This window comes from Phalacrocorax carbo, chromosome 1 (genome assembly GCF_963921805.1).
Source record: "Phalacrocorax carbo chromosome 1, bPhaCar2.1, whole genome shotgun sequence".
NCBI lineage: Eukaryota > Metazoa > Chordata > Aves > Suliformes > Phalacrocoracidae > Phalacrocorax > Phalacrocorax carbo.
In genome coordinates, this window is record NC_087513.1 from 198,356,132 (window position 1) to 198,383,650 (window position 27,519).

The following is a 27,519-nucleotide window of genomic DNA, read 5'->3' on the forward strand; positions in this document are numbered from 1 at the left end:
TGAGAGGCTCCTAAAAATCAAGTTTTACTCACATTGATTCCTTCTGGTAACAAAAGTTTTCCTTAGCCTAAGAAGCCCTGGGAGTGGAAGATAAACAACGAATGTTATCAGGAGAGACCTATTAATAGAGCATTCTTGTCCAAAATGACCACACTATTAATCCTTTTGTAATTAGATATGTAAACTATGAGTATTGGATGAGGCAATCCACCTCAGCTTGGATGCAGAACACAGACATTCTTAGAAAATTACTTACGAACACTGTGGTATTTTGATGCTAATAATTGTATATTGCTTTTGACTAATGTAAAAGAACAATGAGACAGAACCATAAAACATAATTTCAAGCTTATTTGTTTTATTAGTGGTTGTAAAGGTCTGAACAAATACCTTTGCTTACAGTTACATGTCATAAATTGATCAGTGCTTTTATTTCTGTTATAAATTTCCTTTAATTTTAACATGGCAAGTGCTTGAAAAAAATCTGTGGTGTTGCTGGAGGACTGTTGTATTTGCACTGCAGTGTATCAGTTCTTTACCACATAACAAGGACATAAATATTCCAGATATAAATGCTGCATGAGAACCAGGAGAGAAACATAGCAGCAGTCTCCAACTGTTTTGAAGCCACTTGAAATGATCTTAAATAAGCATCTTTTAGGTAAACAACTGTCTGTTTTTTGAGGACTTTGCTGAGATACAAGCTTGAAAGTTCTCATCTGCATCCTTTCCTCAAAAATATTTATAGTAACGGCAGGGGAAAGACCTTATACATGCACACGTGCACATATACCTTTATCAAAGTCCAAGTTCAGACACCTTGGCATGGACCATCTCTTTTTTTTTTCTGTCAGTTGAGCCTATTTCATTCAAGAAACTAAGGGAAGCTTCTCCGGTAAAAGTATTAGTGTACTGTTAAAAAAGGCATTGATGGTGAGACAGACATGCAGGTGCAGCTGCGCTAACAACATTTATCTGGAAAACTATCACAAATGGACTGTGCAGCTTGTGTGATACGTTTTAGTTCCTAAATGCAGCTCGGCAACTGAAAACCTGCCAGGCTCTCCCTTTTCTTTAGCAGTGCTGCACTGTGCTGTGTGATGGGTGAGGCATGGGACAGATTGTACAATGCTGAGAACTTTGGCCATGTGGATAATTAGGAATGTGGATTTAAGGATGCAGAAATTTGACTTTACAAGAACTTAGAAGCAAAGACCATAGATTGATTTATAGGCCTAAAAGAAGGAACTCAAACAAGAGCTTCCCTTTGAGGCAGGAGTGCTACAATGAGATGTTTTGGTGTGGATCCAAGTTAGTCTTTTGTGTGACAAGATGTCTTTTTGAACATTGTTTTTATTTCCAAGTCATGAGCACTTGGGCAATGCAGGAACTTTTGGCATCAGTTATCTTTGTCTCCCCATGCTCCACATTTATTCCATGAAAATGCAGGTGCTGGGAACACTCTGGTCTGTCTCTTTAAGGTCACGTCTGAAAACTTTCTGTAGGACCACATAGCATGTGTGTGATTGATGTTCTTGTAGGTTTCTTATTTATGTTAATTCTTAGGCCTCTGTTAGAAGGGTTGCAAAGCTGGTTATGATGACAGTAAAAAATGTACTGTGAGTTGTTGAGGTTGAAGATCTTTATTCCATTCTTCTCAACCCTAAATTTTGATCTTATAAATTTGGAACTGTTAGAATAATCTGTAGCCAGGAATAGGAAAAATATCTCAAACAGCTTTCTCTGTTATTCCCTGTTACCATTTATTTACTTTCTCATGCCTCCATTGACAGTGGTCACTGGTACATCTGATTTTGTTCGTAACTCCTTCGAGCAGAGACTTACTACTTTCATTTGCCTGGGAAGCACCCTGTGCACTGCTGACACAATTACTGTTGCAAAAGAGTTAGTTAAATAGTTTCTTTGTCTTGTTCTGAAGGTAAAGTTTTGGTTGACTTCATCCAGAAAATAAAAATCAAACAGTTTCACCAATGCTTTAGATCAGAAGTCTCGAACCTTACTCTGAACATCTAGGACTGTCCTTTTACTGTGGATTACTGAGTGAAAGCTTATGTTGGTGAAATACCTTTCTAAGCATCACCTGGAATCACAAGGAGGTCGTGAAATACAGCAGCAGAAATAGCGAGGGTAACATGGCAGTTTTTCAGCCCTGATCTAATTTGAGTTTCAGCTCCTTTTAAGAACCTGCTAAAACTATTTTCCGTGGTGGATCGTGTCTTTAGAGTCTGTATTTTCCTCTGTATAAGCTTTTGATGCTGTCTTAATGTATGTTTTCTTTAAAAGTGGGGTTTCTTTTAGGTTATAGTACTTGTAAAAGACAAGAAGAAGGGGCAATCCTGCCATTCTTGTAAATCTTTTGGAAAATAAACAGTCAAGGTTTGGCTGTATGTTCATTTTAGTTCACTTTCACAGCAGTCAGGTGCATTGGCTTCAGTCCCTAATACCTGTACCTATCCCTTCTCAGGTGACTAGCTTGGCAGTCCTTAAATGCTGGCAAGATTTTTTTAATTCCGAATTTCTTATTAGTAATTGTATTATAGTGTTATCCAGAGGACCTTTCCAAAAGAGCAAAGATAAGGTAGAGGATTAATAGAGAGTTAAACATCTAGTTCCAGTGACTCGGACTAGGGGGGTATCATAAAAGGAAGTTTAAAGGGCCAGGGAGAAAAATACTGTTGACACTGCTTCATACAGTGAGTACGTGAGGTGAGTAAGGGTGCCGTGGAAGGAGGAAAATAAAGACCAGCAAAGTAAGTAGGTGTGACGTGTGTAGGACAACAAGTTTCTCAAATGTGATGAAATGGAAAGAGATGGAGCTGGTAGAGGGATCTAGGAGAAAAGTCATATGCTCAAAATGACAGGACTGGAAAAAGATCTCATCAGGGTGTGGATCGAAGTGACTTGATTTAAGTGATAGCGAAGAGAAGGGTGTAACAAGTGCTGCTGAGAGAGAATGCATATATTAGTAGCAATCAAAAAAAAAAAAAATACTGGATTTCAGAGATACAGAGGATGAAGTGGCAAATTTGGAGACAGGAAGTACATGGCCCAGGAGGGAGTGGAGTCCAAAATAACTCTGTAGATGGACCACAGTGAGAAGAACATGATGAATTCGTAGTATCAGGAAAAAGTAAGATTGTTTTTTTTGGCCATGTCACATTTAATATGATTAGAAACCAAGTCAGTGACAGGAGTTGCAATGAGGGTGTGACTCACAGATGTAAAGACTGTTGATTAAAACCAGGCAGGTTGGGTCAGGGCCTAAAGTTGGAGACTGCAGAACTGCCACACGTTTTTGGAAAGGAGAGAAGGGTCCCTGCATAGTGAGGTGCACTAATAAAATGCCAAAGGAGCATTAGGATAATACTTGGCATCACAGGAGTTTAAAATCTCCAGGAAGATGAAGTTGTGCTATGTAGTGTCATAAGAAGTGTGAAGGATCCTGAGCTAGTCTAGATCTTGAAGTTTGACTGGCCATTGGGGTCACAGAGGATTTTGGTGGAATTTATTTTAAACTAAGATCTTAATTCTGTGGCTGTGAAAGCTTCTGGTGAACTCTAACACACTTCCTATTCTCTCTGACAAGTCCTTGAGGGGAAGGCTTACAAGAAGGATTACCCAGGATGAAGAGGATGAAAAATCCCCTTGGGAAGATTGTTTCACACCTAGACTTAATGAAACTGTGTTGGAACACTTTCTTGTTTGTCCTAGCATATGCATCAATCCTTGTGGAAGACACCTTTCTGACCTTGTACCCACCCTGCTGAATCATTCCACCAACTTATGATCTCCTTAACAGAAGTGGGAGTAGGGTTATTCCCTAGGGGAAGACAGTGTAACTTGTTTCTCATTTGTGTTTTTCATTTCTGAAGAGAAAAAGTAAAAAGGCTTTTTTCTCTAAGAGGGTCTATGTGATAAGGAGAAACTGAGCTCACATGTATAGAATAACATATCCCTCAACTGGAGGGATCTGTCATATTTTCCTTCTGGTAGCAGCAATTTTTGCCTTTTAGCAGCTGTAACCATAAAACTGCAGCTATAGTCAAAAGGCCAAGAACAAAGCACTCGTCTCATGATTCTGAGGGCACCTGATCTTCAAGTGTCAGTACCAGAACTGAGGACTATGGTATATAAACAAAAAAAATCAGTTTGCAGATTGTTTTAAAATTAAATTCTGAAGTGTTTCAAGAGCCTCTTAACTATTTAATGCTATGTTTGGATGGAGCAGTCCCAACAGAAAAGTGCTTTTGTTGATTCTGCTGCTGTTTTTCAGAGAAGTTGTGTTGTCATGTCAGGGGGAAAAGCTTTCACAGAACATATAATGCCTGTGTTAGTTATACTGATGCTGGTTCTGCAGTCTAGATGTGAGGCTTGCATTCAGTCCTGTCTTTACACAGACCTTCCTGTCTAATTCTCGACAAATTACCTTACCATGCCTATGCCTTACCTTTAAGTTGAAGGAAATCATGCTTCCTTATCCCTGCCATTTTATGTCTAACTAAATTGTTACCAGAGCTGCGTGTTCCATATGTGGTGGGTAGATCTTGATAATTATGTTAGCGTTTTCTTTTCGAGAGAGAGTTCAAAAGCCACCTGCAACAGCGGTTCAGCCAGCCTTATTTTTAATAGGAGCAATGCCTACTAACAGATCGAGCCTTGAAGCTGAGTCTTATAAAAGGCTCTGTTTAAGCCTGAGATAACGAAATTTGATGTCTGTGGCCAGCTGTAGAAGTTATGTTGGCCCCTGGCTTATAATTTTCTTTTAAAGTAACAGTAGATGTAGCTGATGAACACAGGGAAGACACTCTCGGTGGGATTCAACTCACTTAAGATGGGATTATTACAATGTAGATATTGATATCCAAGGTCCTTGGTCATCTTTCAGTCGGTGAGGAGAATTAGGCCCTTTTAGGACACAACTCATCTTACCTTTTCTTGATGCCTGCTTTAGGATGATGCTGATTTCTTCTTTTTTTTTTCCCCAGTGATTATAGAGAGACTCTAGATATCTAGCTCAGATGTCAATGTCTATAACGGGTCAGGAGAGCTGTTCTGCGTGCCCGTAACACTAGCTGATCACTGCTACAAAGGAGCATTCAAACAGGACCCTGTGAGAGGCAAAGTTAGCAGAAAAAAGACCTGTCTTTGAACAAGCAGATGAGTATACATATTGGTATTCTGCAGCTCAAAGGGGCTTGTGGAGAAAGAGGCACTGAGTAGGGAGAGCACTACATGATAGGGTGAGAAGGCAAATTAGAAGCAGTTCAGCATGTCTTCCATCATCTTAACCAGAAGAAAATGTGTTTATGTCTCTGGGAATAAAGAGGACAAGTTCCTGAAACCAAGCTTTATCTGATGGAATTGGTTAGAACAGGTCTTAGTTAATTCCTATCTTTCTTGTAGGTGGAAAACAACCTCATATAATAAATATTATTCTTCTCAAGTAAATCTGTACGGTAATGAACCGAAACTAATTTTTTTATAAGCCTTCATGTGCTTGCCCTAACCTGATGGGGGCATTGGCTTTCTTGTAAGTGCTACCATGTGGGTGGAACAGCAGTGCTCCACTTTTAACAGGAGAAATACTTAATTTCCTGTACTCCATATCCTGGCAGCTTTGAGATGTGAGGCTGGCAATGAACTCGAGAACCTGGGCAGGTTGAGGCTGGATAGGTTGAATGTTCAGTAAGTTTTGTGGGAGGGAGTGGCAGCTGCATTGCCTGTGTGTTTGGTCCCAGCCTTGTTTGCAGGTGACCTCAGGGGTAGTACCCACTGCTGCACCCCTGTTCTTCCAATTGTGACTCTGCCCCAAAATCCAGAACTAAGAGAATATGAAGGGAGGTGTAAGATTTAGCCAAAACTCCTGTGTTTAAAAGGGCTGGTGTAGTTACTTGGGTTTGGTATAAACTCTTTTGGTCATGTGCTTACATATCTTAGAGATGTGAATGAGTGTTTATACTGAACCACAGGAAGGCTTCATAATAGGTGGACGTTTCTGGCAAATGGTTGTGTTCCTGTTTGCAAGCTAACTGCTATTTCTAGCCTTAGTTTCTATTACTTTTTTATTTTTTATATACAAAAAGTGGGAAATTTTGCATTAAAACCAAACATTCACAAATCTTCCTTCCTGTTCTACTTTTGCTACTTAGGAAGGAGTAATATCTCCTACTGATCTAGACCTTGTGATGTCTGATGGATTGGGAATGCGATATGCATTTATTGGACCTCTGGAAACCATGCATCTTAACGCAGAAGGTAGGTAGTTTAAAATGGTTGTGAATAGGAAGGGAAGGCTGATGTTGCACAAGTCTCTGGAAATGTTACATAACAAACCAGGTTAGGATTGCTGCAACTATGACTTGTCTTTCTCTTCACTGTAATGATAAGAAAAGGAAAACCTATCTAAAACTTGAGGTCAGATGGAAGGAAATGGATATTGATTATGCTATTGTAAATGATCAGATGAAAGATGACAAATCATTGAAACACTAGCTGTGCTCTTTGTTTTTTCCAAGATTTTTCCCAGTGCTTTGCAAACTGCTCTATCCATAGTTCAGGACTGTCTGAAGAAAGTATTGAAAAAGTTCATCTGATAATCCAGTGTCAACAGAAACTTACTTTCCATAGATGACTGCCTGCCTCCCCCGCCCCCAATTAGGTCCTGAACGAAGTAAAATTGCTTCTGTCCATAAAAGTTTGTGCATACAAAGTTGATTGGCAAATCAGTCAAGTAACAGTTCAACATCTGTCTTGCATCAAGACAGATTTTTAAATGTTTTGGGAATAATATACATGAATCCGAGCTAAATAAAAAGTTAATTGCATAAAATGAAATAAAAATTACAAATCAGGGTTACAAAGTTTTGAGCAATGAATTTAACAAAACATGAAAACTTCAAGAAGTGAAGATCAACTGAATACATTATTAGCTCTTTATATTATGGGCTGTCTTTACTCTGGTTTTGTTTGGTCCCTGACATGGTAGGTCCCTGCTCCATTACTGGATCTTTTAGGCACTGCTGCAATACTTAATAATACAACAGTAAAATAAAAATAAGAAACAAAGATCGTAAAATACTAGTGTTATGTCTACTTGTTGGTTAGTTACTTGGCAGAAACTTTTGTCTCTTAAGGCTGACTAAGCAATTTTGACGTGAATGTGGAGTTGTGGATCTTCCACCAGTCCCCTTCAGCTTGTTAGTTTGGTTGTATATCTGTAAATTAAATGTCACACAATGTTTGCTTTTGTGCATTGGTAGGTAAACAACATCCATCCTCAAAAGAGAAGCACCTTCCTAAAAGTTTCCCTCTTCTGATCTATTAATATCTGGCAGTTTCTAGTCCTCATAGTGATTTTAGACTTACTTAATATAAACCATAGACATCCTTTACCTAGAACAGAACAGACGCACATAGTAGTAGCCTTAAGCACAGCAATCTGCTTGGAATCTTGCAGGCCAGGGTTGTCCAGTCCTGTCCCCACCACTCCACTAAGCTGCCATCCTCTGCAGGAACCATTGATGCACAGGGTCTTCCGTTAGAGTAACTTGCTGAACTGCCTCTGCTAAACCATAAAACCAAAACAAAATGCTTGTTAATACCAAAAAAATCTTAATCCATTTTAGAGATCAAATAATACTTGTGAATTCTTTTCTTATCCATGTTTTAGACTCCTTAATTCTAAAACAATATTTACCTGAGATGAATGGAATCATATAAGTCATCTGGGTTGGTTTTGATGCTTTTCCTGGAGTGCCCTTTGGCATTTGGTGTTCTGTCATGATCCAGTATAGCTTCCTTCTTCCCATCAGGAAGTAGTAATTGCTACAATAGTATTTCTGAAATTTCCCATCTCACACCAGTTTTAGGTAACATATGCAACTGGTTGCTTATTAATGGCAGAGATTATCCAGCTTCTAGATTTAATGCTACCTTCTGTTAGGAATTTTAGTATTCCAGATCAGAGGAAGAAAAATTATGAAATATAACCCAAGAGACTGATAACAGGGAAGAGTAGTCTTGTGGTGGGCTTGCAAAATACAAAACCAAAATATACCTGTAGAGTTATTTTAACATTATATAATAATCTCAATTAAAAATAACCCTAAAATAACATAATTAGTGTACTTGTGGATGGGGCCACTTACACAAATGCATCTTACTGGCTTGTTCAGTAACTTGGATCATGAGAAGTATTGCTTCATTCTTGGTCTTGCAGATGCATTGTCTCTGAGTCTAGAGCTGCTCCTATTTGTGTGCTGGCAGGCTGACTCAGGCTGTTGCTGAGTTTAAAGACACAGTTTAGAGACAATTTAAATCAAAATTGCTGATGTCAGGACACATGATGGTGTATGTTCATAGTTCCGTACCAGTGCCAACTTCTTTGGTTGCCCAGTATTGCCTCACATAATATGGAATAGTATGGATGTCCTCTTGATTGCGCAGGACAACCTGCTCTGATGCATTGTACTAATAGTGTCTATTTTTTATCAGTGGAGCAAAATGGAGGTAGAGATAAGAAACTCCTTCTATCCTGTTTGTTAGCCTGTCTAGCAGCTTTACCAACTTCACAGCAGCTGCCTTTCTTTACAGCCAAAGATATTAATTACCCACAATCTTAAAGTCTCTGCTAATCAGTGAGGAAGGATGCTGGGGGAGCAGGAAGCATGTGAGAGAAAAATAATGTTACTTGTGAGATATCCTGGGAGATGGAGATGGTTGGGTTTTTTTTGTCTTTAAGGGTGATGTGATATTTTTGTTTGGTTTTGAATAAAGAATATTATTCCAGTTACTTTGTTTCCGATATCAGCGTTCGTTCTTTCCCTGTGGGATGCATGCATCAAGATTCTCCCATGAACTTCCTATGTGCTAATGCCAGGTTTCCTCCATATTAGTTCTTATGTCCTTTCCTCCATATTCATAAGTGATCCTATCAAAAGCAATTAACCAGGCCGCTTTAGATTATGTGTTAATCCATGCATGAATATTAGGAGTTCTGAATATATGGCAGTGAGCCAACAGCCTTGAACATGGAATAAAATGACAGTGTCAAGTCACTAAAAGGAGCAAAAGCAGCAATTTGAGAACTGAATTGCAATGGACAGGAAGGAAACCCCTTTTGGGGGGGAAAAAGCACATACAAATTGCATATTATAATATTGATTGTTGATTTCAGTAAATGAAGTTAATGCTAATTTCAGTTTCAGTAAGCTCTGTCTTTTGAGTGTGTCATCTTATGATTTCACGTGGCACCATCACAACAAATGCTGTTGAGTCTTTTACAAGGAACATCAATAGACTTCACTATAGTAATTTTACCTGTTTACTTATCATGGGATTAGGTTAGCAGACACAGTGTCCCTCCTGTATATGTGCTTGGCCGTCTGTGAATATACTGACGGTGATCCAGCCTCAGGAAGATTGTATCTCCTGAATCTGTTTTTTCTTGAACTACCAGTTCCTTTTAAGTCCTTGCAAAAAATAATCAGTAAAACCAGAGGCTAGTCTATCGTATGCTGTGTTTTACATGTTTGCAGCAAAAGTTCTTCATATATGTTCCACAACTGGCTGTCTTAGATCAGTTACCTTATTAGTGGGTTATTTAGTGACCTATAATTGGAATTTAATCTTGATCTGAACTGCTAGTATTAGCATAAGAGCTGGATAGGGGGAGGTTGAAGGATCTTTGTTGCTATTTTCTCTGCTGCATTTATGAAAACACCATTCCAGGATCACATGCTACCTATGGTAGTGTGGTCTTCATACAGGTGTCTACAGGAGTTGTGTGGAAATTGGGGCTGATGTATGGTCCCTACAATATAAGTGCAAATATCCAGTACGAGTCCTCATGGTCAAAATTGTGATTCTTTTACTGGAAGTGGGGACGATTCCTTGTCTTAGAGGCACCTGCCAGATGAATTGGCTTTGGATAATATGAGCAGAATGACTGCTGTATGAAAAGCACAAAACACGAAAAGGAAAGAGGAGGGTAATCATAAGCTGTAGTTCAAAGGAAGGAAATTTTTCTTGTCTGGCTAGGCAAAACATAGCCAAGCATGTTTTTTAACAATTACTGTAGACGGGCATGCTGGCTGTTTCAAAAGTAGAGATTATTTTTATTGCTCTGGCTGCTGCTTTAATGCTGCCATATAGGGAGCAAACCAAACTTTAACCCAGTTCAGGAGATTTTGTACCACAAGCTAGTAAGCAGAAGGTGTGGGAATCTCTAACATAGCGAAATCTAAGAAAAGGAAGATTGTTTCCATTTCTGTCCAACCCATGTTTTAGTGTAATAAAATATCTCAACTTAATTCAGGAGTACTTGTAAGAGGGTACTACTGAGATGAAATATCACAGTGGTGCATAATCATACAAAACCCACCTCTTTCATGAACTCACCAGTTATTTCATTCATGTTTACACACATTGAATTCACTTCCCAATAGGCTGAAGAAAGCAGTTTATAGTCCTTCTAGGACTGCTATTTGCCTCTATGCTGCTACAGGGCTTTTTGGTATGAAAAAGTTTCTGTGCAGTAAGCAAAGGTGTGAATTTTTCAGCATGCTGGTTGCTGAGCACCAGCTTCCTTCTATGGACTTTCAGCTGTAAAGTGGTTCCCTCCACCTTCTGAAAGGAGCACAGGACTTTGCACAGTTTTATTGTTCAGGTCATTATGGATGTGTCCTAAAGAACACCACCTTTGTGCATCCCTCTCCCTTGTGCCAATGGAATAATGTGTATGGTCACCAAGTGACTCAGACTGAGGAATTCATCCCAGATTTGAAACTGGTCTAACAAAAGTAGTGGTTCATATTAATCTGGTTTAATTCCTTGATCCAGCTCACAGCAGTCCTGCACAAATATTTGAGCACTGATGTTGAGTTGGTAGCACAGGGACAGTGAGAATAAAACTTTTTCTGGTGCTACCACTGTCTTAGGGTAGTTGAAAGTATTCATGCAATTACAGTTTAAATGAATTCTTATGGGAATTAATGTAGAGTAGCAAGCAACCTGTGAATTCACACCCTAACTAAGGCCATGTATCTGTGTTCAGACACACCCTTGGTAAAGATAGGATTACATTTAGAAGGTTTTTCTTGGAGCTATAATGTCTAGAAATGCAATCCCTCTTTCAGCAAAACAAAGAGATTGGGACTTTTTTTTCTCTGAACATAACCTAACCATGACAGGTTCTTCCATGACATTCCTGAAATATGCCCCTTCTTTTCTGTTCTTATCCATACTCATCTTAAGTCTTATCAAGTGCAGCCTTTTCTTAGATTTTACCTCCTCAAATCAACCCCACCCCAATCTTTTCAAATTGTTGATGCTATTACATCAGTGGCTTGACCATCTCGCCTACTCTTTTTGAGTCATTACAGTATTTTATTATGCTGCTCATCAGTTTCAGAGTCATCAAGTTAATACTCAGACTTGTGAGGCACCCTCTGTCTTTGCCTTGTTCCCTGTCCTTGCCAGTAACACTTGCTCTTGTCTCTTGTTTTCTTTCACAAATATTGCCTTCCTTGTTTCACCCCCTGTGTAGTGTCCTTACCAGACGGGTTTACCAAGTTTGCTTGCTTGCATCCTTCGGCTCTCATGCCTGTTTTCTTTCCTGTGAATAGGAAGGAATGAGACTTAGCATACAAGAAGCTAGGATACTTGAAGATGCTTACATGCTATAATACACGAATACACTACATTTTATACTGTCATGTTTTCCCTTCTTTTTTCCTACTACTCCCATCACCTTAATCTTTATGAACCTCACTTGTGAAGAGGTCTCAGGGCAATGAAGCATTTTATGCATACTTCTAAGCTAAATATCTGTCCTGAGTTCCTTTTCCTTCCTCAATGCCCTGTTCATCTTGATGGTGTAACTAGAGGCATTTCACTGATACCCATGTTTGCACCGCACCAGTGCAGGTCCTTCGAGTAAGGACCTGCAAACCCAAAGTGTAGTTATGTGAACAAATTCTTGTAGGACAGTTCATTAGCTGTTTTGGAAACTGCAGCAGCTTATTCTTCCTTTGTTGGTGGTATAGAGAGCCTTGCATTTCCTAGATACATATGGGCAGCTGAAGAGCCTTGAATCAATGCTCTAGTCTAGCTTGTGATAACATGTTCCTGTAACTATACTGTACAAGGCAGAAATGCTGAGTGGGTTTGGGACTTTCAAGGAGGATAGAGTATTCCCCTTTTCATCTCTATAATCTTGTGTCCACTTCTCTCTTAGAATATTTTGTTACTCATTCCTCTTCCACTCTCCACCATACTTGTAAATGTGTAGTGGAAGGAAGATTCAGGGAACTTCTACCTTCCCTGGAGGTATTTCTGTTCTGTGTTCATGGTTCTCTGGTGCCTGCTGCAACATCGGCCTTCTCCCACAGCCCCTTCCCTCTAACATTGATGAGGTGAGTGTGCAAGGAAGATGGAAGTTTAGGCAGGGAGCCAATAAACCACATAGACAAGAGGAAACTGTTGTAATTCCTGTGCTGCAAATTGATTCCCCTCTTTCTCTGTACCAGATGCATCTTTTGTCATTCTTTTTCTCCAGTTGGAGATAGCGGGGCACAGGGTGGGCACAGCAACTGGATGCAAGGAGAGAGGTTGATTGTTTTTAACAGCCCCGTTTGCCATCTTCTTCCTGTTTCTCTAGCTCTCAGGTGTCGCCCTGGCTGTCTCATACTGTTTACAGATGCTAATTCTTCCAGTTTAAGTTGCTGCCTGGGCAGTATCAACAGGATTAAAGTTAAGGGGATTCTGTCATATTTGTTTTCCTTCTTCTTGTCCCTATGTTCCAGTCAAGTGGTCTTCTCATCCACCTTTGCAATAGCCCTGACCTTTGAACCAAAGGACTCCTAAATCTAAAGGCCTGGAGTCAAATATTTGCCAGTTTTGAGTTTGCAGTTGAAAAGCAAAGTGATTTTTCCAGCAGTGTTCCCCATTGCTCAAGTGCCTCCTTGAAGCTGGCAACATAGGGTTGATCTTGATTACTTAAACCAAGTTAAAGATTGCAGTAGTCTCCATTGATATTTCACACTGGGAGTGCTATCTGGAGTTAGCTATTTTGAAAATATTATTATTTTAATCTTTGAGTGAGATGATATGTATATTCTAACTTTTGGTATGTTTCCTTCACTTAAGACTCGAAAGATTTTGCAGTGTCTATCCCCTGCTTGGCATGTAGCATACATGCCTGCCTGTTGTCATTTCAGCCACAATATTGAGATCAACTGTACTAATGCTGCTGCTCTTCTCTAGACCTGTAACTTTTTTTTTTACCTTTTCCTATTATGCTGAGTGCATAAGGCTTATTTTCATTCATACGTTGCATGTAGTGAGTGAATTGTATTACCCAACCTGCATTTAGCATGTCTCTGTTGCACTGGTGAGCGACACCCACCCAGAACTTGTTCTGATTCACTCAAGCTATAGGTGAGCTGCCAGTAGGAGCTCAATTTCCAGGACTAGCTGCTTGAGTGAGCTTTGAAGGCTATCTCCAGCTCAGGAGTCCACATTCACCAGGTAAATTGTTCTGCCACGTCCAAGCATTCATCTTTCCCAAGACATTAATGTTATCTCTTCAGATTGAGGCTTGTGAAAAAGATTTCTGGCACACAGTCTTCTCTCTACTTTCTCCGGACTGTACCAGAATCAAAACTACTCAGATCTATGTTGTTATTGCACAAGCTTACCAGGTGGTTGAGAGGTTCCCCATGGCTTTTGGAAGAGTACCAAACCCAAACTATTCAGCACTGGTCTAGGTGTCACTGACCTGTGTCAGCTGGATAAGCACCAGAATAACTGGTAACTGACTCTGCTCTGTTTACCATTCTTTGTATTGCCAGTTGCTCATGTTGATTTGCTTGGATTGCCATATTTGACTGAATTGCCATTTTTGATTTTGTGGTTGTCCAACTGGCAACAGCTGCTGCCAGCAGCTCTGAGTTAGCTAGGTATACCCAAGTCCACATAGTTCTGCACTCTTCAGCCTCAGTCATTTGTACTTCTACATCTGGGAAGTTTCTATGATGTTGCATGATGTGGGGGCAAACTTTTTGCTCAGACTCCTCACTGTTAAAAGAAAAAACTCACGTGAGCAAGGTGAAAAGTAAATATCATCACCTTGTGGTTGGTGCCTGAGTCTCATCCAGAATTGTCTTGGGTTCCCAAAATTGCTCATGTGGATAGCATATCCCTTGTAGGTTGATCTGGGTTGGCTTCCAGTGCCAAAGTCTATGAGCCCAGCTGTTAAGATGTAACAGGCAGGCACTTATGTTAGTGACAGGGTATGGTCAGTAAACCCAGATAACCAGTGATCCTTTCTAGAATGTTTATGGAGGAGGATGATCTCTGCTTATTCTCTCAGTGAAGAGATAGAATCGTATCACAGCCTGTTCCACATCCCACAGTAATGCTTCTCTTCCTGAATCTCACTTCCTGCCAATGATGTTTTGGAGCCTGATAGGCAATATGAAAGTTTCTGGCTGTGTGTCAATCAAGAAAACTGAGCAAAATAGTCAATTTCCATATAATTAGAGCACCTATATACCTGTATGACCAGCTGACCTCCCTTTTTATGTTGAAGAAGGCCAGAACATGCCAGAGTGTGTTCTAGGAGCACATGCTCCATGGGTAGATAACACAAGGAAACAGGCTGACTAAATGTTGATTGGCATGCTCTTGGCACCAAATATATGTTCAAGCTACTTAACAAGCTGCTGTTTTTCTTAGAGCCTGCTTACTTCTGATACTAGAGAATGTTTCTAGTCCATTTTTTAAGAGAGTTAAATACTCTCAAGTCTTTCCACATTGCTGTCATGCAGGGACATGTTCTCCCATTCTGTCTTTTCAGTTGTTTATCTGATGGTCATCATGACTTCAGAGTGCTAATTTCTTAAAGGAAATTCAGTACTTCCTTAAGCATCTGTCCTTTGAAAATTCTGTCTTTGGTCCAGAAACAAGAGTGTTCTCCGTACTCTCACTGACCTCAGAGGCCTTTTGGAAAACCTGTACTTTTCAGGCATGTTGAGCAGTGTAAGGGATGTATGATCATAGTTGCCAGTAGTCAGAGGTTTCTGTTCCTTCATCCACCTTTCAACCTCAACCATTGAGGGTTAGACAGGTGTGACTTCTGTGGTACTGATATCACACAGTATTGCATTCCAGGGAACTGTCTACAAGCTGTTCAGGAAAGAGACTGCTTAATGACTCTTGGCCTGAGTTGCATTCTTTTCTGTGGTAGTCAGGCCACCCCACTTACATTTCCTGCATTTTGTGTTTGGATAAGACGATGAGCAGTTCAGGTTCATGCTTCTTGGTCTGTATGATCTCCTGAGTCTGTGTGAAAGAGTTGGTGACTGTAACTATTTGCCTTTGTCTTCTGCAGCTTTCTCCTCTTTGCTTTTATAATTAGCTCATAAAAGGAGAGTTAAGGATGCAAATTCTTCAGTCTCTATGGTTCTCAGAAAAGGGAGATGGTCACAAGCTTTTAGTGGATATCCAGAACACTTCCTTTCTCAGATCTAGGGTGTTCATCAAGGTAATCACATTCTTACTTGTGGCAGCTTGCTTACTGCCAGACAAGCATTGCTCATTTACTGTTGTAGTGCAGCTCATGACTTCTTGATCGATGTACAGTGGTAAAGGCTGCCTTACCCTTTCTTGATTTTGTGGTAGTTAATAGCACTGAAAAGTCTACTACTTGTATATGTCTGGCTAAATGACTGATTTCTCTTTTTGGTGCATTTATCACTCCAGTTCCTCTCTAGTGCCTCAACAATAATTTGAGATTCCTACTGGAGCTGATGGAAGCTGGACCTTTCCCTAATTCAGCCAAGGTCTACCTGACTACTGTTTTACACATTAGTAGCAGTTAGCTGGTTCTCAGGTTCTCTGACCATATGTTTTTTAAGATGTTCGCATCAGGGTCAGCTCTCTCTCTACCACCACCACCATCACCTGCTGCCCAATTTGGTATAATTCATAAACTTTATGAGCAAGTGCCGTTAAGCAGTACAGGTCTCAGGATAGATTCCTGCAATAGTCAACTTTTACTGGCCTCCAGGTAGAGTACAACCCATAAACCACTACCTCTGTGCCTGAGTATCCAACCCAATTTTTGTCCATCTAGTTGTCCAAACATCCAAACCTTAATGTCCTGACTCTGATGGAAGAATATAATGGGAGACAGTGTCAAATGCCCTTCTAAAGTTGAGGTAAATGAGATCCACTATTTTCCTATTTTCCACAAATCCAATGATTTTATCACAGAAGGCAACAAAGTCAATCAGACATGATTTACACCATGGTGTACCCATTGGTGACTACATGCTGGCTGTCACAATCACTTTATTCCTGTGCCCAGGAATTTGTTTCAAGAGAACTTGCTCCTTGATTTTCTCAGGGGCAGAAGTGAGATTGATTGGCCTGTAGTACCCCAGATTGTTCTTTTGAACTTTTCTGAAGATGAGTGCAATATTTGCCTTCCGTCATTTGGGGATCTCAAATGATGAAATTGATACATGGACTGGCATGATTTTTAAAGTACAATAGAAAACAGCCTTGCAAAGCCATGGGCCATTTTTCTGATATCCTTGGATACAGTCTGTCTCCTCCCATGGTCTCAGGTGGGGCAGACTTCTTGCAGATAGTCACTGACTGGATCGCCATCTACTGCTGATAACTCTTCTCTTGAACCCTGCCTCTAAGCACAGAGGCATAGGAGACCTTGTCAATGAAGGCTGAAGCAAAAGAGTAACTCCGCTTTACCTGTTTCTCCTGTCACTACATCACCCACCCGTTCAGCAACAGGCCCACACTTTCCTTGTTCAGCCTTCTATTACTAAAGTAACAGCAGAAGTCTTGTCTTGTTGCCCTTGACATCCTTGCAAGTCACAACTGGAGCTGAGGTTTGGCTTTCCTGACACCATCCCTACATGCCTAGGCAGCGTTGTTAAATTTTTCCTTCACAACCTGTCCGTGCTTCTACCTCCTGTAGGCTGCCTTTTTGTGCTGGACCTCATCCAAGCCAATCTCTTGATACATTTACTTGGCTTCCTGAATAGCAGGATGGACTGTTCTTGCCCTTGGAGGATGCTGACCCACAGGCTCTCACACAGCCAGTCACCCATCCCATAGAGCAGCTCTATAGATCTGAGCTGCTCCCTTACAGAGATAGCACACCCCCTCCTTGTCTTTTGTCCTTGTCTTTCTTGAAGTGTGTATCTGTCCTCTGCAGCACTCCAGCTGTGTGAGCCATCCCACCACACCTCAGTTGCTCCAACAATGTTGTAGTTGTGTGACCACACATGGAGCTCTTATTTCCCCCGCTTGTTTCCCAAGCTGCATGCATTTATGTACATACACTAGAGGTGGACTCCTTATGCCTTTTTTTATACTTTCTTGAGGTTTCTCTTGTACCTGTTACCTTGCACTCTTTTCACCCCCGTACACCCCTTCCTCACTTGACTACAGGTTGTGATCTCACTTTTCCAGTGTTCCTAATATAAAGCTCTTCTCACCAGATTGGCCAGGTTTTTGGCAAAGATGCTTTTTCTCCACTTTGTCGGGTGGATCCTGTCTCCCCCTAGCAGTGCTCAGCCGTCAGAGGGCTCTGTGGTCATAAAAGCCAAATCCTTGTTGTTAACCACAGTGGCAATACAAGGTATTGATCTACAAGATCCATCTGTTCCTCATTCACTGGAGGCCACCTGGGTCTCCATGCCTTTGACACCTTTCCCCCAAGCCATGTTGCTCTTGATATACTCCAGACCAATAAATAAAAGTAACAACAGGAATGCTTCAGCTGGTATATGGCACATACCGAACAGGAGGAGAGGAGAGGTGAGAGCACTTTCCTTGTGGACACTGGTTGGGGAAGCTTTCTCGTCTCAGGTAACACAGCACAAATATATCCACGGTTGTGTACTACACCCCTCACATAGCATTGCCTGCTCGTATGTAACATTAATTGTTTTTGCAATGAAGGCATGTCCTAAATGTTTTTTCTGTGAACCTTAATAAAAATGTGGTAGATAGAATCCATATTTCCTTGATGACAATTAGGTGTCTTAAGCACAAGAGCACACCTTCTTTTTGGACTCTGATTTAAGACAGTGCTTAAGCACAGGCAGCCTTACTGAACTTAAGTAGGAATTTCTGTTGAAATGCAATTTTTCACTCTTATTTCTAGGTATTTCAAATTATTGTGACAGATACCGTGAAGGTATGAGACTTGTTCTGAACACCTTTGGACCAATTCCAGAATTTTCAGGTGAAATTGAGCAGAAAATCAGTCAGGTAAATATGGAGTTGCTAAATGTGGTGACATTCAGAACAAAGAATGTGAGCTTTATTTTAACATTTGTACCATTTCAGTTTACTGTTAGAGGTATCTGTAGTCTGTATTTCTTGTGTGAATGTGTACTTTGAACAAAAAGATAAGTACAGAAGGCATGTAAGTCCCTTTTCAAAGCACTTTGACATGCGTCAAGGGAAAGTGATCTGGCGGCTAATGTTATTACTAGACAGAGGAGTTAACTGCTAAAAACTATGGGTTATTGACATTAAATCCCCCATGCTGTTTCTTACCACTTCTGTCCTGTGTCCTCTACCATAATATGCACAGCTCTAAGCTTCCTTTCCTACATGACATTTCTCCCCATGTCTTCCTCCTACTCCATCTTCCTGCATAAACCGTGCAGCTTTTTTCTTCTGGGTGTTCTTTTTCTTGGTTTTGTATACTTTACAAACAAGAGCTCCAGTCTGTGATGCATGCGAATACCCATTGAGGTTAAGCATATGAGCAGTCTGGTAAGGTTACTTGCATATTTTTAAAGATAAGATGTGTTCAAATGCTGTGCTGGATTGGGACCCAGTTTGTCTATTAACATTTCTAAGCCCACAATTTGTTTATACTCCCTATATAGGCTATCTTGTATGATCATAGGAATTAACTGAAGTATCGTTATTTCCTAACTCTGCCTTTTCATAGTTGCCTTTTTTTAATGCTTCACGTGTATGTGTTGAATCATTCTTGATTAGCTCTCAGATTAATTTCATATATGGAAGTTCTCTGTCTGAAACACCACACTTTTGTTCCTATTTATACAGTTTCAACATCAGCTATGTTAAAAAGGAAAAGGATTCTTTTATGCTTAAACAAAATAGACTGCTTACAATAACAATCAATAATAATTGTGGAGTTATTAAAATTAGAAGCTTTTGATTAGTATGAAACAGTTTGGGTTTCTTTACGGAAAGCTGGACTCCACTTCAACGTCTGTTTCTGTGTCTCTCTGTTATCTTTGGTCTTCAATGCTAAAGATGGGTTTACAAGAATCCTTTTAGAGAGTAAAACATTAAACATCTCTTATCTTACTCCTCTGTCCTTCCCCCTGACTTTTTCTGGAGTGACTGCAACTTGCCAATCATTGGTAGCAGGTCCAGGTTTTACCCAGTTTCTCAACACTTGCCTTTTAAACCTAAGACCTCAGGTGCTGTTTTGGCAAAGATGACCTTGTGATCTCCACCTGCACTTTCAAAACAGCTTTTTTGCTTTGAGAGAAAATCTGCACAATGTATTAGCAGGCCAGAGCTTACTAACTCTTGTTCTCCTTTCAGTGGTACATTTAACTGGCCCTTCTAAGACAACTTTGATTATGCACGTAGAAATACTTTTTTTTTCCATTTTGTATTAACTATAATTTTTGCATGCTAACTTGTTCAGACTTCTACCTCTGTGTCCTCAAACAGAGCTGTAGTTTCTCTCCCCCATATTCCAATAAACAACAAAAATAATTCTGGTTTTGTTATGTGTCTTTCCCTGTCATTTCAATTATAACTGGCACTCCAAAGACAAAATGTTTTTAATAAACATGGTACCCCTCATTACATTTATTAGGAGCCAGAAGAGAGATCACAGCTTTAAAGACACAGAGGAATTTTGTTTAGAGCACATTTTTAGCCACATAAATAGCCAGGTTGCCTCCTTCCTATTTAATAAAAGGTTATTATCAAAGAAGACTAGACAGCGGCTGTGTGGGACAAACCAAGAGAAGAGGCCGATGCTTTGATGTTTCTGTAGGTACCTTCATTGCCACATTCAGGCCAACCTTCTCCACGTGGGAGCACTTTTCTTCTCATACAGGTTAGCTCATTTCCAGTCACCCATGTAAAGAATTAGTGGCCTATTGCTTGTGATAGACTAAATTACAGTTTGTGTGGAAGGTTACTTGGTCTGATGCAGGGAAAGCAGGAAAACATTGCTGGTGAGAAACTTTCTACTCAGAACATGAGATTTAATTATCTGCAATTTTCTGTTCTAGGCAATGTCTGAAAAAATTCCAGTTGTTCCAAAAGTCCTGGATGCCAGGAGAAAATGGAGAGATGAATGTCTCTCTGGTCTTGCCAGACTGAAAAAACAAATGAAATCTGACTGAGGTGCACCTTGTCTAACAGGAGAGATCAAATGAAGAGCAGATCTTCATAAAAAGTGGAAATTTTTGGTCACGCAGAAGACGACTGTGCAACCAAAGATATGCACAAATGTAGAGACCAATGAAACATTTGGTTCAAATTTGTCGTGATGTAATTCATGAATAACTGGAAACAGTTACTAAAAAGTTCAGTTAAAATTTATCAAATAATTATATCTAAGCATTAGATGTGTAAGCATTAAGTAGCTTTAGCAATATTAATATTGTGCAATGCTGGAACACAATCATGTTTTAAATAATGCTTTTTTCAGCTTCCTTAGGAATTCAGCACTTGAACAATATTTGCTTATGCAGGGATCTGAAATAGGCAAACATCAGCTGTTTGTCACTGGAGAAAATAAGCCCTCACCCGCCAATCACTGTGACAGCAAGGTTAATTTGTAAAGCACTGACTGTAGATAGGAGAATATTGTGTTGAGCAAAGAGTAGATTCACTGGCTGGTGAGCTGAGACCTCAACAGCAGTAAGGGTCATTTCAACTTAGCTCCATAACTGTTCCACAATGTAGGGGAAAGAATTACTCCTTTCCCTCCCTGTGGCACTTCTGTACCTCTATGGTGATCCAAGTGAGAGTAAATAGAGCACAATTCCCCCCTCATCCCCTACCCCTGGTTCTGTAAGACTTACCAGAGACCTACTTGGTCTTTAAGACCATGCACTTCATACCCCATGGCTTTGCCCCAGCTTAAGTCAGATGTTTGATGCTGGCCGTTGGCATTGCTGCATAAATGTGTGCTCCGTTTTAAGACTTGCCTATGAGAAACAGGAGACTTTGATTTAATAGCCAGTTTGGGAGACAGCATGGTGTAGTGGATCAGTCTGGACTTTCTCCCAAGCTACTCCACGATCATGTGAGTGACCTCAGGAAGGGAGTTCACCTCTCTGTTGCCATGTCTATTTTGTACATTATCTGAAGCAAGGAGTGCTTCTTTAGGAGTCATCTGTACTGCATTTAACAGCTGTAGCTGAAGGGACCCCAGAGGGAAAGGCACAGTGGCTTAGATGTAGCATGTATGCTTTACTGCTGCCCTTCCTACAGGAGACACAACATCTCCTCCACATCATACAAGGACACAGTATACACCTGGAAGCAGTAATATCCTCAGTTGCTGCAGTGGCGTGTTTTGGTTCACAGCAGACAAAGTGTTATTATGAATGTGTGTACCCTGTAATATAGTTGGTCTTTGATCTTGGCTGGAACCTTGGGGCAGTATCGTTATGCAGATAGTAAGAATAACTTGGACAGTGCCTCGCACCCACACAGCTTGGGTTAAGCATTTCTGAATTTGTGCTAACTGGTCATGTAGCTTCAGTCACAGCACAGATGCAGAAGTGTTAAGGTGTCACTTTGCTAATGCTCAGCTCAGGGGCTTTTCAAATCTTGTTTGTTACAGAGGGTGCAGCACACAAGTTACTGAAACTTAATGAGTTGCCATTTTGAGCTGAACAGCAGAAATGTCTGCGTGAACTTACCAATACCACTTATTTCTGCTTAGGTGTAAAAGAGACATAAAATATCCACAAACTCCACAAACATGTTGTGGAGTCTCCTTCCCTGGAGACATTCAAAATCCACCTGGATGCATTCTTGTGCCCCCTGCTCTGGGTGTCCCTGCTCAAGCCGGGGGGTTGGACAAGATGATCTGCAGAGGTCCCTTCCAACCCCTACTGTTCTGTGATTCTGTGATTCTGTAAATTGTATTGCTTGACATAAGTGGTGCACAAAGAACACATCCCTGGGTGTGAAGCATGGGATGGGAGGCATAATACTGAGGTTGTCCTGTGCTCCTTTATAATCAGTGGAGAGAAAGGGAAATTTGTAAGCTCAATTTATATTATCCCGATATAGACTTAAAATTGTAAGGTTTCTTCTATTGCTTTTTATTGGCACAGTGACTGGCTCAACCTGCATTTAGACATCTGAAGTTGGGGAGGTCAATCCTCACTCCTGATGCCTTATTAAGCAACAGTAAATTAATTATGGTGCTGATTTCCTCATTTTATGTATTTTTTTGTATGTCAGGTGAGGCCTCAGAGGGTTCCAGTTACTTTCAAGATTAGACCTGTTTTTCTATGAGCATATGACATTGTCATAACTAATTGCTTCTGTTTATTCTGAGATTTTTTTTAAAACTTGATCATGTCATCAAATATTTGCCTCCATCTTTATTATTTGCTTATGAATAAAATATTTTAATGAGGAAGGTTTTAACTTATGTGTTCCAGTGTGATACTGTAGTGGTAGCAGTACCTAATATGTCTTTAGAAACCAGTACCCTGGCAGAATAATTTGTGGAAGTCGGTGGGAGTAAATAGAAAAGAAATAATGTGCACTCTCCTACTAATGCACACTCTGGTGTGTTGGCGACCAGTTGCCGCAGACATGGGGCTCTGCCATGAAGGAATGGCTTTCTGCGGTGGGAAAAGCACTCTTGAGAGTGCCAGTGCACTTCTGTGTGGCGAGCTGCTCCTCCGCAGGGTCTGGTGTACAGCAAAGCTCACCTTGGAGCATCAGTTCCCACCCAGGTTCACAGCTACAAGCTGGGGGGGGAGATGCTTGACAAAAAATGTATCTTAGCTGACATTTGCTTAGGATTTGAAGCACACAAAGTTATTGGTTGGTAAATGCAACAACAACTGGAGAGCATTAGGAAAAAAGTAGCTAAAGGAATGAGATGAGCAGTCCTCATCCCAGGGACCTGTAACCTGTTCACAATTAACCCCCTTTACTCATCAGTCATTAGACTGTGTCTGAATCCTGTGCCCAGCTTGGGGCTCCCGGTACAACAAAGACATTGGACAAATGGTAGGGGCAGCCCCTGAAATGGTGAGCCTGGAGGAGATGGTGGTCTGGCGAGGACAGGCCAGGGGAGCTAGGCTTGGCAGCCTGGAGCAGAGACAGCTTCGGGGGTATCTACAAGCAGCCCCCAGTTCCTGTGGGGAGGTCATCGAGGAGACAGAGCCAGGCCTTCTGAAGTGGGGCTGGGTGAGAAGGTAGAGGCAATGGACATAAGTTGAAACACAAGAGTTTTAGCCCAGATGTAAGGAGACACTTTTCCCCCCATGAGGGCAGTCAGGCAGAGGCACAGGTGGTCCACAGAGGTAGTGCAGTCTCTGTCCTTGGAGGTTTTCAAGTCCCAGCTGGATGAAGCCCTGAGTGTCCCGGTCTGACTGCAGAGCTAAGCCTGCTGTTAGCAGGAGGCTGGAGCAGAGGCCTCCTGAGCTCCCTCCCAGCCTGCATTTGCCTGATTCTAAGTTTTATTTGATTTTGGCCTAATTTTTATCAGAAATGTTGCTCTGGCTTAAGTCAATTAACTCGAAAGAATGTATATAGATTAGTTCAAATTGTCATATATGTTGAGAGGACCTTTTAACCGAAATCGTAAGTGAAATTTAGGATGGTGTGAATGGCTGTAAATACATCTGCATTCATATTTTTCCATGCATTTTCCCCAGGCAGATTAACATAATATCATTAAATTGTCACAACTTTTCACTTATAAAGTATTCCTTACAGAAGAGTGTGAGCCAACGAAAGTCCTACATTGTTGATCCCCAGGAGCCTCCTGGTGATGGATAAATGCTGCATTCACCACTGCTCAGGGCTGCTGGCAGGAGCAGGGTTTGCCAGGAGGGGAGGGTTCCCCGTCTCGCTTTCCCTTTTCTCTTTTTTCCCTTACTTCTTCCTCTTGGTTCTAGGTTTCTTATCATAGTCCATCACTAACTTCTTCCAGGCTATTTAGCTGACAGTTTGAACAGAACTGCTAATAGGTTTGCTAATTGGACAGTGAAGAATCCCTCCTGGGGAGCAAATCCTCAGAGCTGAGCTGCTTGTAAGGTACAAACCCCAATTCTATTGAATTAATTGGTTTAATTCTTTTCTTCAAATTTGGCTTACTTCTTTTATCCCATTACATTTTTCCGCAAATGCAATATACTACTTGTGATGGATTGCACCTGGTATTTTATGTAGACTCTTTCAGAGTTAACACCAGTGGTCCTACAACGTTGCAGAACTACTGCAGATACAGTCAAATATGTATTTTGTTTGATTGTCAGCAGAAGAAGCAATAGTTGCTTGAATGTTTAAGCAACTATTTTATGGTAAACTATGAGATATTTTGGAATAATTTATCTTGTGGTTTCTTTTTTACACAATTTCATATTTTAAAATCCTGTATTATTTTTATTTGTTACACCTATATAATTTTCTAAATCCCTGTCTTTGTTGCACTGTGTTTTTCTTTGTTTTACCAATTTGATATTTATTGTTTTCCTTATTATGTGTACTTTACTGTTAGTTACCGCTGCCTATTGGAAGCAGAGTCCAATGTGTTCATACCAAAGCCTTAATGCTATTGGAAATCAAACCACCTATCATGTGTAAGATAAGGAAGACGGGGCAGATGCAGGGAAATACTCGCCCACTTCACTGAGGGAAGTCCAGTATCTCTGTTTCCTAAATCTCTGAGTGTAATGGAAGTAGTTTGCAGCTTGCAAAACAGTCGTGTCAATTTACTTTCTCTATTCTGTAGTTATTCTTCTGTTGAGTCATGATAATAGTTTGAAAGCTAAAATGTGAGTATTTGCTGATTGCCATACTATCTAATTGGAATGGTATTAAGAAATTGCGTTATCCTATCTATACCATCTTTTAGGCAAAAATCAACTGTGCTTCATTAGGGAAGCAGGATAGTGCTTGTGGTGCTTGTTATAAAAACAGGGGAAATAATTTTGAGACAAAATTATATCATTGTCAGACAGTTTTTCAAAAGAAAGATGAGATATGCTGCCTGTTCCTGCATGGTTACATGACAAGATTGCTTTGCCATAGCATGGAGTTACAAAAAGGTCTTTGAAAACACCTAGCTGTGGTGCCCATGCAGAGATGGAGGACAGGAGCCGTCCATGAGAAGAGGAGCTTGGCAGATGTGAGCCTAGTGTTAGTAGGAAAAACAAATGGTCTTTTGCTTTCAACAGCCTACCAGGCCCAAAGAGAATTCTTCACAAATTAGTTTGGATCTAGTTAAAGAAGTGTAAATGAATACGTTTGTTCTAGCTGCCCGCTCATCTGCTCCTGTCCCCCGAGCTGCAGTTGTGCTGGCAGGGTAACCCTCTGCTTGCGCTGCGCCTTCCCTTTTTCGTGTGCGTGTGCGCGCGTGCGTGCCTGCTACTGCAAATCAAAGTTTGTGGAAAGACAAAAACTGACCCCAGGGGAAAACTCACCTTTGATTTGGTAAGGCTTTGTATCAAACCAATGGCCAAGGATTTATTGCCATTCTTTTCTGTGATATCAAAAAGAGAAGGGAATTCCTCCCTTCAGCGTGTGAGTCGGCGTTAAATAGAGATGCAGCTTGAGAGCATGCCGCTTAGAGAGAGTTACTTGTTAACTGGTATTTCTTATTTTTCATTTTTCAGGTAGAACTCTCTTCTCCCCTCTGAGTTTTTCCTTTTATTGTACAACTATAATTTGAAAGAACCACTTGGCCATTGAATACAAGCTACTATTAATATGTGAATACTGATAAATACTGACTTTTATAATAAGGAATAGCAGAGAGACAGGAGCTTAAATCTGGTGTGTTCATTTAAATGTGTGCACTTAATCACGTGAGAGCAATATTCAAATGGCCAGGTTTAGCTGCATATCTTAATATTCATAAAGGCTTAAATATTACTTACAGCATATGTTGGGACCTGAGCAGTAGCAAATGTTGATTCCTCACCGTGATGTCCATACAAAGCTCTCCATTGGGAAGAGGCAGCACCCACATCCTTCACTGCTGTGTTTGATGCCACAAGGCACAGAGCCGTGGCTACACAGGTTTTTTTATTAAATGAGAGGTCCAAAGAAAAATCTAGCAATTGAAATAGCATATGCTGTCATATCAGTAGTTTCATAACAATTGGGGAAAAAGATGCTAGAGTGCCCTAATTTGGAGTGTCTTTGAGGCAAAACAGGACAACCTTGAATGTTTGACCCCTAGAATTTGCTTTGAAGCTCCAGTTTGCACATGCTGATATGTTGTGAAATGCTCTGAGGATGGTTTCAGCTGACTCCGACTGCAAGCCAGCTGCAAGTGAAGCCATGACAAATGCAACTGGACTGGCAGTTTTTTGTATACAGCTCATAAAAAATTGGTCCAGTGTCCTCCTGGCTGTGAGGAAAAGCCTGTACCACTCCTGTGGGAGTAAAGCGAATTTCAAGGAGAGCTGTTGGTAAGGGTACTGTTTCCACAAAATTCAGTGGACTTTTGAAATACACCAAACCACTTTGTTTTCTAGTTTGCTGGAAAACAGCATGACTTATTTTCTTAAAGTATATTCAAATAAATGCTCTGTTGGGTTGCACATCCCTCAGTATTTTCCCTTCTCTGCCTGACGTTTTTTGTTCCTTCAGTGAGGATGCCCTTCACCAAACACTGAAATGAAGGGACGCTTGGAATAAAATGGCACTTAGCATGTGTGAGATTTCTTCCTGAACCCCAGTGGGAAATGGAGATTTTAATGCATGGCTTTGTAGAGTTCTTCCAGCTACTTGGATTTCAGACCTGTATTCACAAGAAGCAGAGATATAGGAGTTGCAGAATCATCCAGAAACTTGTTTTCCTTTTTCTATGAGTAAAACGTAGTCTAACATGGAAAAGACAAGAGTCCTACTTGCAGGTGAATATAGGAAAGATTCATGCAGAAGTTTAATTTACTGGGTTTTTTAAAGATTCTATCAAAAACAAGCTGTAAAATTAGCCCAGATTGGATGTTTGTTCCATTTAGTTTAAGCCTAGATGATGAGTACTGTTATAGTATTAATGTACTGCCCAAGGGTCCCGTAAGGGTCCAACACCTCTGCACTGGCACAACAAAAGGAGGTGTTTTCCAACAGAAGACATTAAAAAGCATCTGTAATTTAAAGCATTGTGAAAACCTTCCTTCGCATTCATGATGTGTTTAAACTTTAACATCAGGTCTTGTACTAATTTTCGCAATATCATAACAG

At 40.6% G+C, this 27,519-nt stretch overlaps 1 protein-coding gene and 1 long non-coding RNA gene across 7 annotated transcripts in view; one reads left to right on the forward strand and one right to left on the reverse strand.

The window, feature by feature from the left end:
* CRYL1 (crystallin lambda 1) overlaps window positions 1-22,734 on the forward strand; it is a 63,284-nt gene extending 40,550 nt beyond the window's left edge. For all 5 annotated transcript variants that reach the window (XM_064441186.1, XM_064441185.1, XM_064441182.1 and 2 more), the window contains 3 exons: window positions 6,171-6,276; window positions 18,218-18,324; window positions 20,352-22,734. In XM_064441186.1, the coding sequence (XP_064297256.1) occupies window positions 6,171-6,276; window positions 18,218-18,324; window positions 20,352-20,465 (327 nt within the window). In that variant the 3' untranslated portion in view covers window positions 20,466-22,734. The remainder of the gene's footprint in view (window positions 1-6,170; window positions 6,277-18,217; window positions 18,325-20,351) is intronic.
* LOC135311548 (uncharacterized) lies at window positions 339-26,587 on the reverse strand. Of its 2 annotated transcripts, XR_010371196.1 has the most exons (3): window positions 26,205-26,501; window positions 11,576-11,635; window positions 6,819-8,303 (listed from the first exon to the last, which is right to left on the reverse strand). It is a non-coding gene; the product is annotated as an uncharacterized LOC135311548 (long non-coding RNA). The 2 variants fall into 2 exon arrangements; XR_010371195.1 differs by having other exon boundaries at window positions 339-11,635; window positions 26,205-26,587.
* Between the last annotated feature and the right edge of the window lie 932 nt (window positions 26,588-27,519).